This window comes from Olea europaea, unplaced genomic scaffold, assembly GCF_002742605.1.
Source record: "Olea europaea var. sylvestris unplaced genomic scaffold, O_europaea_v1 scaffold1280, whole genome shotgun sequence".
Taxonomy (NCBI): domain Eukaryota; kingdom Viridiplantae; phylum Streptophyta; class Magnoliopsida; order Lamiales; family Oleaceae; genus Olea; species Olea europaea.
This window is the reverse complement of record NW_019230256.1, coordinates 140,004-160,937: the sequence shown is the minus strand read 5'-3', so window position 1 is coordinate 160,937 and position 20,934 is coordinate 140,004. Positions and strand designations below refer to the sequence as shown.

General features: G+C 36.3%; 1 protein-coding gene and 1 pseudogene across 3 annotated transcripts; both read left to right on the top strand.

The window, feature by feature from the left end:
- Positions 1-11,945: 11,945 nt before the first annotated feature.
- LOC111374736 (serine/threonine-protein phosphatase PP1 isozyme 2-like) lies at positions 11,946-17,008 on the top strand. Of its 3 annotated transcripts, none has more exons than XM_022997473.1 (4): positions 11,946-12,374; positions 14,983-15,542; positions 15,620-15,833; positions 16,554-17,008. In XM_022997473.1, the coding sequence occupies exons 1-3, from the start codon at positions 12,173-12,175 to the stop codon at positions 15,785-15,787; spliced, it is 930 nt and encodes a 309-aa protein (XP_022853241.1). In that variant the 5' UTR covers positions 11,946-12,172; the 3' UTR covers positions 15,788-15,833; positions 16,554-17,008. The 3 variants fall into 3 exon arrangements, with proteins under 3 accessions (XP_022853241.1, XP_022853240.1, XP_022853239.1); XM_022997472.1 differs by having other exon boundaries at positions 11,947-12,374; positions 16,557-17,007; XM_022997471.1 differs by lacking the exon at positions 16,554-17,008 and having other exon boundaries at positions 11,947-12,374; positions 15,620-16,011.
- Positions 17,009-17,380: 372 nt separating this feature from the next.
- Positions 17,381-19,619, top strand: LOC111374739 (annotated as a pseudogene).
- Positions 19,620-20,934: the final 1,315 nt, after the last annotated feature.

Sequence of the window (20,934 nt, the reverse complement as noted above, 5' to 3'; positions counted from 1 at the left end):
GCCAATGAAAGTATATGTATCGGCTGAACAAGAATCAATAGCTAGAATGGTCGCGCAAGAAGACCAATTTGGTGAAGAAAGGGCGATTTACTACTTGAGTAGACGGTTAACAAAATGTGAATGTAATTACTCTGTCATTGAAAAATTATGTCTTGCATTGTATTTCACATGTACGAATTTAAGGGCTTATTTACGGCTCATAAACGTTTATTTGATTTCTAGAGTAAATTTGGTTAAGTATATGTTCTCTCGCCCTATTTTACACCAAAGGGTAGGCCTTTGGACGTTAGTATTATCAGAATTCGAAATACAATACATACCCCAAAAGGCAATAAAAAATCAGGCTTTGACTAACTTTCTGGCCAATCATCTATGCCTTGACATGCCTGAGGAAATTGAATTAGAAATCAATTCATTTGAATTAAAACCTTGGGTTTTATATTTCGACGGGTCGAGAACCTCTAAAGGTGCAGGAGTAGGAGTAGGAGTAGCATTGATAAATCCTTTAGGGATTTGTTACAAGTTCGCATTCATTTTGGATAGGATGTGCACCAACAATCAAGCCGAATATGAAGCCTTAATCGTGGGTTTAGAATTAATGATAGATATGGAGGTAAAGAATGTGATCGTTAGAGGCAATTCTCAATTGGTAATTCACCAATTGATCGGTGATTTTAAGTGCCAAAGTGATTCCATTATAAGTCAATATGAAATTGTCCAAGAATTGTTGGAAGAATTCGACCAAGTAGAGTTTCAATGTGTTAACAGAATATATAATGACATAGTAAATGAGTTGGCTCAGATGGCTCAGGGTATTCAAAGGCTTTAAATTGAAAATCTACTTATGAATATGGAGTAATATTACCCGTAGTCTAAAGAAGGGCGAGAAGGATTGAAATTCATTGCATACAAGATGGAGATGCAATAGATTGGAGGGCAGAGATTAAAAGGTTCCTTAAAGAACCTAATAAAGGAGGTAGTAGAAAAATGAAGTTGCGTTTGCTAAACTATACACTGATAGATGAAGAGTTGTTTAAGAAACGCTCTGATGGTATATTACTAAAATGTGTAAGTTCACAGGAAGCCAGAACAATCATGGTTGAAGTGCATGAAGGGATATGTAGAGCACATCAAACTAGCCAAAAGATGAGATGGTTAATTATTAGGAATGAATATTTTTGGCCCAAGATGGGAGAATCATGTGTTCAATATGCGAAGAGTTGTCTAGCATGCCAAAAGCCCAATACAAAGGGCGCCAGCAAGAGAGATGTCACCCATTATCAAACCTTGGCCGTTCAAGAGTTGGGCGATAGACCTGATAGGGAAGATTTATCCCACATCGTCCAAACAACATACCTTTGTTATAGTTGCAACTGATTTTTTCACTAAGTGGGTAGAAGCGATACCTTTAAAGGAGATCACCCAAAAGGGCGTCATAGAATTTATCCGTGATCATATTATTTATAGATTTGGAATTCCACAAACTTTGATGGTAGATCACGGAACTTCTTTAAATGGAGATCAAGTGAATAAATTCTCGAGCGAGTTTGAAGTTAAATTAGTGAACTCCACACCATATTACGCTCAATCTAACGGACAAGCAGAATCTTCTAATAAGATTCTAAAAAATATCATATGGAAAATGATAGATGAAAATGCCAAAAATTGGCACGAATGTCTAAACAAGGTCTTATGGGCTCATAGGACGTCGCCTCGGTCAAACACCAAAGTTACTCCTTTCCAACTTACTTATGGACAGTAGACCGTTTTGCCTATGGAAATCAATGTGCGATCAACCAGAGTGTGTTTGCAACATAAGTTAAGTGATGGTGAGTATACCGAATCACTAGTTCAAAACTTATTGGAGTTGGACGAATTAACGTTAGACGTCCTAGATAGATTGCAAGTTCAAAAATTAAGAATGGCTAAGTTTTATAATAAAAAAGTTATAGTCAAATCATTTAGCCTGGGCGAATTGATTTGGAAAATAATACTCTCTTTGAATAGCAAGGATCCAAAGTATGGCAAGTGGTCGCCCAATTGGGAAGGGTCGTATAAAGTAAATAGTGTATTGCCTAACGGAGCTTACCATCTAGAAGATTTAGATGGCACCAAGCACATGAGGTTCATTAATGGTAAATATTTAAAAAAGTATGTTCCCTCCTCATAGAGAATAAACAAATAAAAGCATAATCAAATTGCGTTGAACGATCATAGATAAATAGGGCCAGAACGAAATACGTTCAAAATAAATTCCTTTATTATCAAATATACATTACAAATTATAAGATACAAAATACTAAATGCTCTATAAGTTACAATTGAGAGCAAACTAATTTCTCGGTTGATCGCCAAGCAAGAGGGTGAACCGGCCTTGGTCGTCATCCTAATCGCACTGCTGCAAGGGCAGGCAGAGAGGCCGAGAAGAACTTTCAACAAGCAAAAAGGAAGAAAAGCACCCTCAAATCGCCTGCCTAATCGCATTGCTGTAATAACGGGCAAGGTGACTGAGAGGCACTCTCAACAAGCAAAATGGCTTGAAAAGCATCCTCAAAAATTGTTTTCCATCATTGAACTCCTTATAAAGAACATGGAGACGATGGGAAGAACTTTGCTGGCCAAAAAATATTTCTTATATCTCCCATACCAAAGGTGACATCAAAACAGATAGCAAAATGGGTGGATCAAACGATTCATTTCTATGGAAGATGAAAATTTTGGATCAATTGTTGAGATGTCAAACGATGGCAGTAAATTAGTTTTTGAAGAAAAGAATGGAAATGAAAATGATGAGTGCGAAATACACACGCATTTATAGAGGCGTGAAGGTGAAAAGACAGAATGTGAATGGCCACATTCGTGCCTAATAACTGAAACTAAATGGCCCAAAGTCTTGGAAAAAGAGACGAAAATACCAAGGAAGAATGTACATGAATCTTAGCATAAAGCAATTAAATGCTTGGGAGGTTGACGATTAAGGACAACGTCAATCAATAAGCAAGTAGACAAACTAGTCATTCATTAATGACGATAACTGCTGTTACATTCAAAATTAGCAATGACAATTAGTGCGAAGTTACAAAAGGAAAGTTAGTATGAAGTTACAAAAGGAAAGTTAAGGTATTAGATGTCTTAATTACAATTCACCCCAGGCTGAACGAATTTTTTCCCTAAGTCTCCCCCAATCTTTGCTCTGCTGAGAAGAAGCGACATTTAATTCAACTACAAAATCGTCATCAACTTCCAGTTTTTGTACTGCTCAACCAAAGACTTGGTTCATTCAATTCCTTGGGAAGCATTACGCTTTTTAGCAGCCATTCTCGCCCTACAATCGTCCATTTTTACTTGAAGCTCCTTCATCTCTGCAGCCAAACTTGTCATCAAAGAGTCTTCGATCATAATGTCGGAAGAGATTTCTTTTAATTCATCCTCAACTTTGTTAATCTCTAGAAGCAAAGACTCTCTTTCAGATGCAGCACGAAGGTATTGAGTACTCCTGGCCTTCAGTTCAACATTTTTGGCTAACTAGGAGAGGATGTCAGAGTGAACAACCTTCAACGTCGCTTTAAAGTCAGCAGAAACATTGAGCGACGAAAGTGTAAGTGCTTACGCCAATTTCACACTCAGCAGCTCAAGCTTATCCTTATATTTAGTAGCACTAGCCTGATCGATATCCATGCCCATGAAAGACACATACTCAAATACCGACTGCTTGAGAAGTTTCATAGTTTCCTCTGAAGAAGCAGAAGGATGACTGGTTGAAGTAGGGCGAGACGTCTTGACTTGCCCCCAGGAAGTAGACAAGTCTTGGACGGAACACACAATGTCATCAGCATCCTGCAAAGAAAAATGCCAACATTGAGGACTTTTACTACATTAAACGAAGCGAAAATGAAAGTGAAGCAAAAGGTTATCTCATCAGCAATTTTGGAAGGTTCAGGTATATCACCAGTTGGCTCGACCACCTGTGGGGACTTCCCCTTATCTGGGCGAGAAAACTCTGCCACAACGGGCAGGCCCATGGGAGCCTCTGCATAATTCAAGAAGCAACGAATCAGAAACCAGTAATACAAGCAAAGGTAAAACATCAAAATATGTATTACCTTCTGGTTCGACATTTGGGGGGTCGACGCCCTGGGAAGAAGGTGGCCTTTCTACTGGTTGTGAAGAAGGTTCCACGACTAAGGGTTTCTCTTTAAGCATAATCCCTTCATCAGCTGATTTGGACGAAGCAACTTCAGTAGAAGATAATGGAGTAGGGGCTGCCAAAACCAAGGCCTTCGAAGGAGAGGCTGAACGTTTCTGAAGAACTCATGTAAACCATTAGTACATAGAAAAGTATGTTTGTGAATAAACAAATTCAATTACCTTTCTCCTAAGGATGAGAGGAGCGTCATCATCTTCATCATTATCATCCTACAAAATGGGAGATGCTGAAGCTGGCCGTTTGCAGCTTAAAGCACCTTTAGCTGTACTAGCCTTGGCAGGTAGAGAAGCAGATGGATAGATAGAATGTTTAGTGCGAGCAGGGGAGGAAGGATTCCTAATGGACATAGGGGTGACCAAAATAGGAGAAGTAGGGGGAGTGCCTGGCTGGTCCAGTAAATGGAAGGCACGATTAGCATCAGTTACAAACAATCGGCACTTTACTGATGGCCAAAGCTGTTCAAAAAGAGGATGGACAGCACAACTAGAATTGAAAGGGGCTAATGAAAATTTGCTCGTTAAAAGAATATTGCGAGCATCTATATCTTGTGCCTCTGCCTTATTAATAGTATGAAAGCGGTCTATCAAATTTTTGGAGTAACAAGGAGGAACAGGCCAAGTTTAGCCAAAGTCAAGTTGGCGAGCAAAAAATTGGGGAGCATATATTTCAACCCCAGCTTTGGCATTGGCTCCAGTTAAGATATCGTGGAACAATTCCCTCTCAATCGAAAACTGAACCCAAACAAGCAGAGAGGCACTCGCACTGTCTAGGGTGGATGGATGTTGCACATAATTTGGAGTCAAATGAGCAGGAAAAGGAAAGAATGAATGAATCAAATTTAAGGTATAAAAGAATGAAAAAAATTCCTACTGGACATATTTACAGGGGTCAGTGGATCAATAGCTAGCCCATAACAGCTAGCAGAATGAAGGAAAATGGATGGAGCACCAAGTGGTGGAAAATATGCTCTCAACCACAGTTGAGTGAACCAAAGGGGGCCACTGCCAGTCGGAGATGCACTATTCTTCAATTGAAACTGAAAGGAAGCCATGCCTCTATAAAGGGCGGCTAAAAAGAAGGAACATAAGTTCAAAGGCCTACCACGTACCAATTCATGCGCTATGGGTAAGTAGCTCATAGAAGGTTTCATACTTGGCACGAAAAGAATATATTTACAGAGCCAAATCTGAAGAAAGACCACATGCTCAGCATGGGAAGGTTCAGCGCTTGAATGATTATAAAAACCTTGCAGGCTTGAATAGGACTCAGTAAGTTTCTTGTCAAATTTCGGGGCAACACTGGAAATAAAGATACCAGGAAAGATGGTATCACCCAAATGCGGAAGATTTACTAAGTCTCCAACATCCCTTAAAGTAATAGACATGGGACCAACAGGAAAAACGAAGGTGTTATATTCAGAAGACCAAAAACTCAGAGCAATAGAAAAAAGCACTGGGTTAAAAAGGGGGTTGAAGAGTAATTTTTAATAAATCTGAAATCTTAGCACGATAAAAAATGGCCTTAGTGGGGCCATGATTCACAAGACGTGCATGCCATTTACGAAAAATAACATCAGTTTTGGGCCAAGTGCGAGTACCTTTTTCGCAAATCGGCCTCAATGGCAGAGAGTTCAGGAACGGAGGACCTTGAGTGCAAGGGAACAGCTGACCCACCACCACTTGTCCAACGGCTTCAGCATTATTAAACGATGGACCCAGATAGAATTCATTAAGGTCAGCATTAGCTTGTGCAAGGAAGTTTGGATTTACATACAGCCTAGTAAGGATTTTTTGGAAATCTTCGAAACTAAAAGAGTCATCGGATTGAGTTTGTAAAGTCGCCATTGGAAACAAAGTATAGTTTTGATAAGGTTTGCCTGAGAAATGTAGTAGAGAAACAAGAAGATGAACAGTAAAATAGCGAGAAGGAGGCATGAAATATAGAGACGTGGTTTAATGGTGCGATAAAATGGCGTGTCTTTTTGGTTTATAAGGGTTTGTAACGTTGCACCTTTTCAGGCTGTAGAAGGAAATAATGATTGAAATTCTTGAGAATTTCAAATATTGCTAGAAAATACAAAGTGAATATGACAAAAATTAATAATTGATATTAATTCTGCCATATTGGGGGGTAATTGTTGACACACAAAAAATGCAGCCCAAATCAAATAGTCCAAAGAGTGAAGCCCAATTGGGGAGTCCAGGATAAAAGTCCAAACAGGATTATTGAGGAATGCGATGGAAGCCCACGAACACGGTAACATCATCGTCCAAGCTTGCAAAATGCCCAGAATTTGAGCGAATGGAATATCTTACGTCACCGAGAGGATGACCTTATCCTCGCCCAAACCTTCGAATCGCCCAGGATCTTAGCAAGTATAAAACATTATGGTTATCCAGAAAAGCAGTTGTTGAAGCAGTTATTGAGTGATCTTATCACATTCCACGATTCAAGGAGCCCAGTTGAAGGCGGTTGAACGACAAAGAGTAATGACAACAGTTAGAGACGGCATTTCCACGACAAGTTAGCCACCATAAAGAAAGTGGGTAGTTATACAGCAATCAAGCAGTTTTCAAGCGATTTGTCACGAAGAAATAATCGAGGGAATATAAAAGGAAGAGAAGACATAGAGAAAAAGAAACCCGAATCAAATACTCTCAAACAGAGAATATGTAATTTCAATTTCTTAATTTAAACTTAAACATTTCTTTTAGTACTCGTGTGCTTGCGCTCGTTGGAGGTATTCTGTTTAGTTCCAATTGTAAATCATCGCCAATAAAACACCCCCTTTTGGGACTTTGTCTCAAGAGGTCTGTTCCTTACACAATCGTCTGATTCCTTTTTAATTGTTAACGACTACCCGCGCGAAACAGAGAGTATCTCAAGCACCACTTCAATTCCAATCATAGGATTTGAAGCAATCTCGCTGTGTAAAAGTAGAATTCATAATTCCAATATTAGTCATTGTTCTATTACATGTAATCTCAAAAGATTTTGCTTGCTGGATTATAGACCATGATGTAAACTTCTTTCAACGCGTCATATACTAGTCTTGGATTGATCGCTCTTACTGGATCCATGTGCCCCGAACCATTACTGGATTCCTTGTCCTTATCCCACTTGCATGCAAAAACTAGACCGTGTTTTAGTGCTAGTACCTTAAAGTTGCTATTATTCGATCCCTGAGAACAACTCTGTTAATAACGAGTTAGAATGTTTGCTTTACTATGTGCTTATTAGCTTATGGCTAATCTTTCTTGAGACTAGTGCTATTTAACACTAGTGGCATTAAATTATATGTTCGATTAAATGAATTATATAATTTCACCTTTAATTAAACTCACATAGCATTATTCAATTAAATGGTACTAAAATTTGCTATTCTAATAAATAATTGTGTAGTGGTCGATCTTATATTTCATGGTAATGAATTCAAGTGTTAGTTATTCACCATGACCAATAACGTTATGTGTAGAAAAATCTGAATCTGTTGAAGACTAGAATCAAGCTCCAACAATTTTGCTGCAAACCCATCAATACTAGTCAATAATATATCTTACACATGATAAAATCGAGTTGAGATCAATTGTTGTCTCCTGAATACATTTTTGATAGCTCAGTACATCACATCTTCTTAGCAAATGGGAAGATGTTAATATGTAACATGCCTAGGTATCAGAAAATGTGTATGATGTCTTTTCATTTGCTAAGAAGACACCATGTGCCGAACTATCATGGGTTCGACAAAATCCATAAAGCATCTGATACCAAAAGAAGCATTACTTGTTACTTGTAAAACTTTTCCCTAATCATAAGAACGTTTCCATTTGTGAGGGAGAGGACCAAGGCCTTCATCACTAACGCTCTCAATCTCCAGCTGAATTTCAGAGTCAATTACACCAATTATCTTCTCTCGACACTCTCAGAGAAGCCCATGAAATCCTAGGTTCTTTCCTATGGTGCTCAATAATTTGCTGGAGAACATAGAAACAAATCCATTTAGACTTACATAAAATTGTTGCTAATTTCCACCCTCTACAAATTGAGCCTCCATATCAATCTCCTACTGCAAATTAAGACATATGAGCTTGTTTAGTGGCAAATGATTGCTTTTGCGTCTCATTGAACTTTGATGCAAATCCTTTGAAACTTCTGTTATAGATTTTAATCAAACAACCTCTTCCAGCACTGCAACTGCAAAAAGGGAATTGGTTTATTCATCACATTCCACATAATATTGGGTTTGTGACTCAAATCAAGGTGGATTTTTTTTGAAAATAAATTGTTTCCTTATTTTCATGTGGGAAAATTTGTTTCTTTATATTTCACGTGATTTTTATGGAAATATATTATTTCCTCATTCCACATTATCTCCATCTTTATGCTATGTCGTGTGCCTATAAATAGTAGTATTCTCTTTTAGTTTTGTTCAAACAAGATTTGTTGAGTTCTTGTATTTCTCTCCATATTGTCGATTAATAAAACGTTATGCTTCTGCGATTAACTCTATTTATTAATTTCTTCAGTTTTAAATCTTGTTTCTCATTGCGATCTTCATTACTTCATATTGCGTCATTAATCTTATTCATTACAATCCCTCCGGGTCCAACAAGTGGAATTAGAGCTTGGTTCTTATTGTGGATTGGTTGAGGTTTTTCAGAGATGGCTGCTTTGAAGTATGATATTTCACAATTTGCTCCCAATACAATGTTTTCTTTGTGACAAGTAAAGATGAGAGTTATTTTGGCGCAGTTGGATATAGACGATGTTTTGCTGGATTTTGAGAAGATGCCAGCTAATTGAACAATGGAGGAGAAACAATGAAGGGATTGGAAGGCTTTATCGTTGATTCATCTTCATCTATCTAACAATAGTCTGCAAGATGTCTTGAAGGAGAAAACAACAGCTTCTTTGTGGTTGAAACTAGAGTAGTTATGTATTACCAATAGTCTTACCAGTAAATTGGCTCTAAAACAGAAGTTGTATTCCCATCGCATGGCAGAAGGAGGGTCATTGGAAGACCATATTGCCGTGTTTAAGAAAATTATCATAGATTTGGAGCATTTGGTTGGAGCTACATCGAAGGATGAGGAAACTCTGGTATCTCATGGTGATCAATGGAGGAGTAGAGCAAGGACGAACTTCAGCAATTTGTACTGCTTTTACTGTAGGAGAAAAGGAAACGTAAAGAAGGATTGTGACAAGTTGCAGGCTAAAGGTGATTTAACTACAAATTATAGGAAGCAATTTTGTAATTCTGATGTGATTAATGTTGTCGAAAATTTTTCGAATTGTAGAGATGTGATGTTGATCGTGGTTTCTGACGTGGAGTCTAGGCCTGACGAGGAGTTGATTCTCGATTTAGCATATTTGCATCATATGTGTTCCAACCGAAATTTCTTTCAGATATATGAGGCTATTCAGCAAGATGAAGTTGTAATGGAATACAACCAGTCTTGCTGTATTACTGAAATCGATCGAGTCAGATTTAGGATGCGTCAGTCAGAACAATTGATCAAGTTTAACATGTTCCAAATTTCATCTTACTTAGTACTCTGGATGCAAAAGATATAAATTCTCTGGTGGAGTAGAGTTTTTTAAGGCCAAATGGGTGTCAATGTTGTATTGGAGGGACGGAAGAAGTCTCAGTTGTACATTTTGTAGGGAAGTGCAGAACCAGTTAAAAGACATCGGGACAAGTATAGTACCGTGGTGGATATTCAGTTTTGTACAGTACCTCTTGTGGTCGACTTTGGGTTGGTTCAGAACATTGCACAGGGTAGCATTGGTGATTTCGCTTTGCCCCAATTTTAGCTGATACACTGTGTTCATTTGCTAAGGTTGGACTCATAGAGTGTAGGTACCGTGATGTTAATAATGTCTGGGATGCTTTCGAGGATTTTGAAGGTAACAGTTATAGCAAGGGGTCTTCTGATCCAGCATGTGGTATTGTTTCTGCTACATAGTGTGCTTCAACCTTATTTGGTCAACTGTAGTTCCTCGGTGGAATTTTGGGAACATAGGATTTGGGTTCAGGTGTCGTTCGTGGACGTCTTGCAGAGGACGACGATTTGGTTTGGAGAGTTTTGGATACTGTGTTGAAGAGATTGGTTATTTCGATGTAGACAGATTTGAAATCTTGAGATTTCGTTCGTTGTACTAGAATTTGGGTTAAGGGAGAGATTGTTGGGTTGTGACCCAAATTAGAGTGTATTTTTTTTCTTTTATAAATAAATTGTTTCCTTATTTTCATGTAGGAACTTTTTTCCTTATATTTCACGTGATTTTTATGAAAAATATATTATTTCTTTATTTCACATTATCTCAATCTTTATGCTATGCCATGTATTTATAAATAGTGGTATTCTCTTTTAGTTTTGTTCAAGCAAGAATTGTCGAGTTCTTGTATTTCTCTCCATATTGTCGATTAATAAAATGTCGTGCTTCTGCGATTAACACTCTTTGTTAATTTCTTCACTTTTAAATCTTGTTTCTCGTTGCGATTTTCGTTAGTTCATATTGCATCATTAATCTCATTCATTACAACCACTCTAGGTCCAACACATAGCAGACTCGTGATGACAGAAAGTGTAAAGATTATGGAATCATGGAAAAAATATCAAGATTTCTCATTGTTAGTTTCTTAAATTTAGTAAACTAGAAAGTCGATTTCTTATAGTGATGTTTAGCCCCCATTATTTGAAATTATGAATTTGGAATTTTTTGTTTTGTTTTTTAAGAATGTGTGGTTGAAATTAAAAAAAAAAATAGTTTTCCGTGTAATATTGTTTTATTGAAAAATGTGTAATTGATAAGAAGATAGAAAAAATGGATTATCGTGTTAATGGGGGTCAAATGTGGGCTTAGATTAATTACATTTAAGCTCACGACGCCCTTAAGATTATAGTTTTAATATCATATGATCTTCCCTTGTGTACTGCTTGTCATCAAATCATCATATTTCAAAATGAAAACGATGCTATACAAATTAAATTCTTTTGTTTAACATTATAAGAAAAGAGTGATCCAACTTTTCTTCCCTTTTAAGGATTGTCAAAGCATGCATGCAATTTTCTTTCACACTTTCTTCTTCTCAGCAAACCACCAAAAGAAATGATGAAATCTCTCGGTAAATTGCAATACCACGAAGCGTGTACAATTTTGAGAATGCAGTAAACATATTAACAAAGCATGTTACCACAGATAAGTTCAAACAACTGGCGGAACCACAGTGGATCCTGGTGGGTCACTTGACCCACCAACTTAATTTTTAATTTTTTTTTGCTTTCTCGGAAATTAGATTTGAAGCCTTAGAAAATTATTTCTTTTTTATGATTTCTTTTGTATTTTCTTATTAAATAGAAATGTTAATGAAAATATTATTCAAGATAAAAGTGATGAAAATGATGTTGGAGATAAACTTGGTGATGTTCGAGATAAACGTAAATCTATATTCTTTGCAAATTTAATTATGCCCCATCAACTGAAAATATCTACATCCGTAACATTGCTTGAATTTGATTAGCGTCTCCAAGTGTTAGACAGTTGGTGTCCCTCATTCCCAATTGGTCCCCAGTGTTCCCCATGTTATGCTTTTCATTGTTTCACCTAAGGGATGGAGAATCAAGGGTATTATGTGAGATATAAATCTACGCGGAATGAGTGGAGCCAATTTGCTATAAAGGCCAAAGGTTAGGGACTAACGCTGAAATTTTCCCGTGTGTCTACGCATATACGTTGGGCATCTTGCGATTAAGAGTTACAGTGGTCTCCTTCTTCACTCCTCTCGCTATTTCGTTTTTCTTTCATCTCATATTCTCTCCCTTGTTTACAGCAAGACAATTGAAACCTCAAGAATTGATTTTTTTTTTTATCTTTTTTTTCATTCTTTGCTTTTTGGGGGGGGGTGAAATTAGGGTTTGTTATGCTGTTACAGTTTTAGGGAATAGAAGGGAGGGGAGAGAAATGGCGGCAAATGGACAGGGAGGGATTGAGCCTGCTGTTCTAGATGATATTATCAACCGCCTTTTGGAGTTCAGGAACCCTAGGACGCCGCGCCAGGTACAGCTTTCGGAAAATGACGTCCGAGCTCTCTGTACCACGTCCCGCGAAATTTTCCTCTCGCAACCCAATCTTCTTGAGCTCGAAGCCCCCATTAAGATCTGCGGTATTCTTCCTTTTCAAGCTTGCATTTTTTCCCTTGATTGATGAATGTTTCGTGTAAAATCATTGGTTTTTGGAGTCTGTGAATATGGGAAAAATAATGAGATTTCTTAGATAGAATTTTGTGTTTTAGTTTTTTACAGTTTCCAGTGCTCAAAGGAAGGGACGAGTTGCAGATTATAGAATATACCTTTAACAATTGTCTTTCTTTTTTCTTTTTGTGTGAATATGCTAGCGATGAGGGTGATTGGTAGTGTGAGTAAAAGAGTAAATTGGTTTTCTTTTAGAATTGTTGTGTATATTATTCTTTTGGCCTGGTAGGGGAATGGTTGCAATTCTGGTTTTGATCAAGGTATTGAATATTGTTATATTCACATTGTACTAATGGAGCTATCCTTTGTCAACTTTACCGCTCGCCATTGATTTTTTCTTTTTAAAATTTTCTCAATGTCCATTCGGTAATTGCTGCTTTTTGATTGATATGTATCATTAATGTTTGTTCATCGAGTGGCACACGATAAATGAGTACATCGCTGTGAAATTTGGGGCCTGTTTGGGAGCGATTTTTTCACCCAAAAAATTGATTTTTTGACCGTTATATCACTATTCCAGCCGTCATATTTGACTTCTTCTCTCACAGATGAACCTCACTTTTCTCCTAACGGTCAAAAAATTAATTCTCAAAATCACTCCAAAACAGGCTCTTGAATTGAGAGTCGGGATCATACTGTAGCAAATTGTCTCGTGAATAAAAATGTAATCTAGGTAATATTGTGAATAACATTCCCATTAGCAAATGAACAAAATCAAGACTTCTTCACTCAAGCAACATTATTACTATTGTGTTGCAAGCACGTGGCCTAAGCAATATTTGTTTATCGGTATGGTCCTTATGGAAGCAGATTTAAAATTTGAGTCCACATCAAAGTTGTAAAATCTTATTCCTCTGATCATAACAATTGAAAATAACTTATTCGGAGATCAATTTTCCCATTATAATTTTTTTCCCCATTCCATTCGGTCCACCTACACATTGATAAAAAAAAGATCTTATTATATTGTTCTTTGCAACTCCATACGTCATGTTAATTTTGGTCATTGTCTACCTCTTCATATTTTACTAGAACCTCTCTCTTTGCCCAAAAGAAAACCTCGAAATGTTGGTATGAGATGCTTTGAAGCTGTTTTTCATAGTTTAGCATCCTGTTTATGTTATCAAAATGTCGATGGAGTCAGCTTAATGTATATATATTTTTTATTTTTATTTTTCGATTCCATTCGGTCCACCTACACATTCATAAAAAAGATCCTATTATATTGTTCTTTGCAACTCCATACGTCATGTTAATTTTGGTCATTGTCTTCCTCTTCATATTCTACTAGAACCTCTTTCTTTGCCCAAAAGAAAACCTCGAAATGTTAGTGTGAGATGCTTTGAAGCTGTTTTTTTATAGTTCTAATTCCTAGAATTCTGTTTATGTTATCAAAATATCTATATCGATGTAGCACCTCGATGGTGTCAGGGTTTTGCTATGCCATGTTGGAATTTCAATAGAAAATTGAAATGATTGTAATTGACGTTGATAAACTTACTCCTGTTCAAATTCTTGAGACTGAAAAGGATCAAGAAAACTTAGAAATGTGTTATTCTTAGTTTGTACAGTGACCCTGTTCATTCAGTTGAGGGCTTAATGTTGCTTGGAATCACAACGCTCAATATCACTTAGGGTTGTACATGATACATTTGTCTTTGCCATTGGCTGCAATAAGTAATGATATTTATTAGAAGTTTCAATGTTTTAAAGCTTGTATTGTTTTTTCTTGGTATATTTTAAGCTTTTACTTCTTAAGTCCTGTAGTTGGAGAATAATCCATCAAAGTCAGTTTTGATAATGCAATTTCATCAAGCATTTTTCTTTGAATTGGCTTATGTGGGGTCTGAGTTGTAAAGTTTCTTATGGGGGAATTTGGTGACACATTTTGCATTCTATAATTGCCAGATGTTAGTTCTGTTTTGAGCTATTGACTGTGATCGTGATGTTTGCTTTCCATTTAAAGTTATCTATTGTTGGTCCTGAAAAAAGGTTAAATACATTAATGTTGGTACTTGGAGCTTTATAGCATAACAGATCTCTTGTAAAAGGATTAATTAGATGGATACTTTGTAAATGTGGATGATTGTATTGGTAGTTTACTATATCAGCTCATGTTCTCCCTTTGGTTTGCCTCAGCTGCTTTATCTTGTGTGCATTTATTGTGAAAAGCTAAGATGGATGTGCGCTCTGCATTTTTCGTGGCATGTACCTTTTTTAATGGCCTTTACATGCGTAGAGAACAGGAAAACATGGTACATTTGATCAATTGAAATCCTGTTATTTACTGATGGATTCATATTCTCTTCGTCACGCAATTCTAAATTTTACTTTAGCATGCCTATCAGTATTGTTGCTGACTTGCTGTAGTTGAAAAAACCAACAATTACTGTCTAGTTTTTCTTCTTCTTGTTAATAAGTTCTGAGAATGCAATTTGGGTTTCAATTGGAACTTTCTCATTGTTTCTCATTTTCCTCTGACAAGAGTCTTTATAAATTATGGTTGTGTCTGAATTCCAGGAGACATTCATGGGCAGTATGAAGATCTTTTAAGGCTTTTTGACTATGGTGGACTGCCTCCTGAGGCTAATTATTTGTTCTTGGGGGACTATGTGGACCGTGGCAAACATAGTATAGAGACAATATGCCTTCTTCTTGCCTACAAAATCAAATATCCCGAGAATTTCTTTCTCTTGAGAGGAAATCATGAATGCGCTTCTATTAATAGGATATATGGATTCTATGATGAATGTAAACGCCGATTCAACGTGAAACTATGGAAAGTCTTTAGTGATTGTTTTAATTGCCTTCCTGTGGCTGCTCTTGTGGATGATAAAATATTCTGCATGCATGGTGGTCTTTCTCCTGATCTAACAAACTTAGATCAAATTAGAAATTTGCCTCGCCCAACTGATATTCCTGATTCTGGTTTGCTTTGTGACCTACTATGGTCGGATCCCACTAGAGAAATTAGAGGTTGGGGGATGAATGACAGGGGCGTCTCTTACACATTTGGTCCAGATAAGGTGACTGAATTTTTAATGCAGCATGATATGGACCTTGTTTGTCGTGCCCATCAGGTAACGTATAGTTTCCTGTTGATCTCTTCGATCCCTTTTTGTTGTCTCTGTTGTTTATTGAATTCTTTGTCGTGCAGGTAGTGGAAGATGGATATGAATTTTTTGCTGATAGGCAGCTAGTTACAATTTTTTCTGCTCCCAACTATTGTGGTGAATTTGATAATGCCGGTGCAATGATGAGCGTTGATGAAAGTTTGATGTGTTCGTTTCAGATATTGAAACCCGCTGATAGAAAGCGGTTCTAGTGAACTGAAATTTGGTCATTGGGCTTGGTTCTCCAAGAACGCCCTGGTCAGTATCTATTTTCTTTGTTTCAATTTGGGATCTTGATGCCTCAAAGTAATCTCTAGTTCCTAGAATACGGCAGCACTAGTTTTTTGCAGTTATTCTGCATGTGTATGGTTGAATTTACAATTACCTACAGGTAATCGTTGGGTGCTTATATAAAATTACTTGTACTTCCTCACAAGTGACATGACACGTCAATTGATAACATAAATTACATGAGCGAATGAAATGAAAGATGGGTGAGGGAGGAGGTGGAACCATCGCCTGTACATAAATTACTTGAATGAATAAAATTCAAATGATAGGTCCCGAAGCCTTGGGAATTGTATACGATAAGGACCAATGGTGCAAAAAGGCGAATAAAAAAAAAACTTTCTTCAATACATTTTTTTAATCGTTACTCAACATTCGAAAGTTCTCTACCCATCCCTTGTTTGGATTTTATCTCAATTGTATACCCAAAGTAAAATATAGGGCGTGGTTTGTTATTTCAATTGAGTATATTTTTTCTGTTCAACTATTTATATTAAAAATAATAATAAATTCAGTAAATGGTGTTTTTTGTAATCATGAAGAAAAATGTGCATGTAAAATATAAATTTATAAAGCAAGATATGCAAAGTGTTGTTAATCTATATTTGTGGTGTGATAAATTTTCAATAAAGATATCATTTTATTGGACCTTTTGTTTGTGACTATAAATGAGCTTTTCTTGATTAAAAGTAGGGATGGATATTTAACTCATGAAATCGACCACCGATGAATATCAAGTTTGATCTTGGAGGACTATTGGTGTGGGTTAAGGCGCAAGAGGTCAAGGCGCAGGGTGGAGATCAAGACGTTGTCGGTCAAGGTACATGAAGTCAAGGCGTAGAATGGAGGTTACGATACAAATAATTTCTCCACAAAGCAAGCATTCCAACCTATTGATGAATGGTTGGTCATGAATTGCTTGATTATGAAATTGAATAACTAGCCAATCAATTTCATTCCTCAGTTCTACTTGTACCATACATACCCAAGTTTTGTGGATTGTTCAGGCTTTGTCATTAAACAAAATTCCAAACACAATGTAGATGTAGATAGTATGTGAGGCGTGAGCCAATAGTTACTAGAGAGGTGTGGAATTTCAAAAGAATATGCACAATGGGTTGATGAAAATTGCATGGTTTGTAGTCGTACCATAATGAACCTTGGATATAATAGCTTCGTGATATACCAATTTATCATTACGTCACCTTATATAAGTGTTAAAATAACAAAGTATGTACTTAAATTTTTAGCCCTTGTTTGGGCTCCATTAAATGTTTTTCATAAGATGAGATGTCAAAATATAAGTGAGAAAGTTATTTGATTGATGAAATTTTGATCCAATTAAGTATCGTCACATCATCTGTTGATAAATTATTATGTTAATGTTATGTACATGTAGCACAACTTAATTTTTTAACGTATTTTCTTTCTTATTTTTAATTATATATTTTTTAATAAAATAATTGAAATTTTTTCCTATTTTTTTAACTTCAAATTTTCTAAAAAATTGCTATTCCCTAATACATGTTCCCCTAATGAAGTCCAAACAAGGGCTCTAAAGACATTTTCAAAAACCCTATTTTACTATTTCAATTTCATGGTGTGAAAAAAACAAACAGACAAACAAACAAACCGATCATATGACTGTTAATTAAGCAATTTCTGTTTGTTTGAGGGACCATAGGGGACCAACATGTAACAAAGTATCAAAATGTGAAACTAAATTGAATATCAATGTCTCACATGAGATAAATTAAAGGTTAATAACCCAAATTAGATTTCGATGAAATTTCATTGACTACACCATAAATTTTCCTCGCATCTTCAGTGATGCCCAGAATCTCTGCCCTCTCAGCGTCTGTCGCCTCTCCAGTCCCCCCGCCCCCGCCCACAAATCTCTCGGAGCAGCTGTCTGAACTTTCAGTCACAGTAAAATTCAAGAGAAAGGGATGTTTTTTCACATAGTATTGGAGCGGAACATGCAGCTGCACCCCGCCACTTCGGCCGCGACCTTCGCGATAAATTCGTCACCAAACTCCTGAAAGACGTGGAGGGCACTTGCAGGTATGAATAATTATAGTGTGTTTTCTGTATTCTTAGTGTTAATATTATTATTATTATTATTATACTGATTATTTTTTACAGCGGCCGGCATGGGTTCATCGTAGCGATCACCGGCATTGAAAGTGTTGGAAAAGGGTTAATTCGCGATGGTACCGGATTCGTTACTTTTCCGGTGAAGTACCAATGCGTGGTGTTTCGACCCTTTAAGGGGGGTGATTCTTGAAGCTGTTGTTACCATGGTTAATAAGGTCAGATTTTTTTTCTTCATTCAAATTTATATGTAGTTTATGATACAGTGGAAATTAGATATTAAGACTATAAAAGCTTGTTGATACTGATTAATATTGAGAAATTAGGCAAAACATGGAGAAAATGTCACAATGTTTTGTTGAATAATATGACATATCTAAGAAAAGAATAAAACCCGGTCATGTTTAATAAAATCGAGTACAGAGCTAAGCTTTAAAAAATTGCAAATTAAGTTCTTCGTCTGCTAGAAAAGTGTTTAATAAGCACTAATTAAATTAAAATAAAGTAATAAGCAGTGAACATTTAGCGCACCCCTTTTGTATTCAGACTGCATCAGTTTATAGATAGTCCCGATCTCTATGAGGCTTTGGAGCTCAGAGATGTGTTTTTGAATTTGTTGCAGATGGGTTTTTTGGCCGAAGCAGGACCTGTGCAAATTTTCGTATCAAATCACGTGAGTCCTGTATTAAACAATTATTCTTTCGCTGTTATTGGGATTTTCTCAATGCCTTTAATTTGTTTCAGAGTTCATCTTTTTTGTCTACCATTGAAAAAAATTACAAGCTTTGTGGTGATTTAGAGGTTATGAATCTTCTTAATTTGTTAGAAGAATTCGTTTGCTGCACAGACTTGATATAAAGATATAAAGATTTTAATCAATTTGATTAGTGCAAAACTCATTGAATGTGGTAAGAAAATAAAATTTCTGACTTTTAAAGCCATTTTCTTGAATAAAAGTTGTTGATACCTGGAGCACAAAAGAAAATGTATTGATGTTCTTATGGAATATTTTTTGAGAAAAGGAAATGCAGTTAAGTTCTTACAGATAGTTGTTGAGAAGCATCTTCACAAGATTCACAGGATTCACAGGATATGAGATTTAAAAGTGTTAACATGAACTAGTGATTACATGCTTTGGGGCATTTCGACAGAAGTATATCGAGCTGATATGGTATCAAAGCCTGGCTGTTGGATCAAAGAATTCAAACCCCAGTGTGCTGTATTGACTTCTCTAAAATGGCCGTGTTCATGGTTGGACCATATATACTGGAATAGTTCTTACAGATAGTTGTTGAGAAGCGTCTTAACAAGATTCACCGGATATGAGATTTAAAAGTGTTTATGAAATAGTGATTACATGCTTTGGGGCATTTCGACAGAAGTATATCGAGCTGATATGATATCAAAACTTGGCTGTTGGATCAAATGCTGTGAATACAGGTATTTATATGTCTGACTAGCAACGTGCTACTTGTATCATGAGACACATGGATTTCGTCTTCCTTTGTATTCCATCTGTATCTACTTATTGAACTTTTCAAAAATGAAGAAACCGTGATTGCCTTTAATTTATTTATTCTTGCAACTCCATTACTTTGTAAATTCTGAGATGAAGCTTTTCATTTGTGGATTGGCCAAAATAGAGGTTCTTGAATTCATTGCTGTCTTTGTAGATCTATTGTAACACCTAGGATTCTCATTTTTATCAAAATATATTTTTCTCCCTTATTTTTAACAACACATTCTGCATTAGCATTAAAATAATATTACACGTAAAAAAAAAAAAAAACTTTTCATCCACACATTTTTCATCATTCTACTATTCTAAAATTCATTTTTCCATAAAAATTGGGTGTCAAACACCCTTCTAATCTAAAAGCATATAAATCGTAAGTTCTTTTTTGTTTTATGGATATGATTATAAGGAAAAGTGTGCGAGTGTCAATAAGAATATTTGTCTAGAAGTCCTAAACTCGATATTGTACCACATGTAAACAATTGTATCAAAAGTTATTCTTTTTATTTCCTTGTATTATTTCAGTGCGTGGCATCGTGTTCTCTCTGCTTTTATCCTTAACCATAATCAGTAAGATAAGATTAGGGAATATATTCGTTGGACATAATATTTCTTCTTTTGTATATTCCACCTAAATTTTGGTTGTTCCCACGCTTGAAAGTTCTATTATTCCGTCTTCACCAAGCAAAGAATCCAAACAATAAAAAGCAATATGCAAAGTTTTTATCACTGACTTCAACAGAAAGAGCTTTCATTATTTTATTTTATTTTATTTATATATTTTTTTGTGAAAGGGAACCCGCAGCTGTTATCCTTCCGGTGGACGCTAGGTAAATCCTCCGGCTGATACAATAGTCTGCAAATCACACTAGATAGGTAAATCACACTAGGCAAGTTTGGTGCGACAGGCTCGACCGAGAAATTGTTAGTAGGGGGAATCGAAAAGCATAACGTCTACTTTATACTACATGTAAAGACAGCAATATCTTGATAGTTTTGTAACTTGTTTTATGCCTATTCACACCTAATGGAACGCAATTCGAGAGACAGTCATTTGTGTTCATTCTTTTTTGTGGCATTTGTATTCCATCACTTCATTACTTTTCCATCGAGCTCTCTATAAAATTGATAAGTCAAGTGAGGATTAGCATAGACGTAAAATGGCTAAAACTGAAGAGGGAACTCTAGAAAGTAGCCTTTTGATGCGAAAAATAGTTTTTGAGTTCCTTCTTAGCTCTGCTGCTAAGCTCCTGAAAGGTCTAACGAAGTGTTATCCAAGTAGCTTTGCTTTCTCTGCTTGTTATACTGAGAGTGCAACTTGTAAGTGTATTTTCCGAAACTGGAGAAAAACCTTATACTAAATATTCAATTTTGGCGCCAACAGTTCTTTCAAGCGTTAGTTTGGTCTTTGGAATGCAATTGACCATTCTTCTTCTTCATTTTTTTTTTTTTTTTGGGGGG

Bases quoted from the DNA above. Each gene is read 5' to 3' on its own strand.
- LOC111374736 (XM_022997473.1), top strand. From the start codon at position 12,173: ATGGCGGCAAATGGACAGGGAGGGATTGAGCCTGCTGTTCTAGATGAT. The intron at 12,375-14,982 runs GTATTCTTCCTT...TCTGAATTCCAG, and splicing joins AGCCCCCATTAAGATCTGCG to GAGACATTCATGGGCAGTAT. The intron at 15,543-15,619 runs GTAACGTATAGT...TTTGTCGTGCAG, and splicing joins TTGTTTGTCGTGCCCATCAG to GTAGTGGAAGATGGATATGA.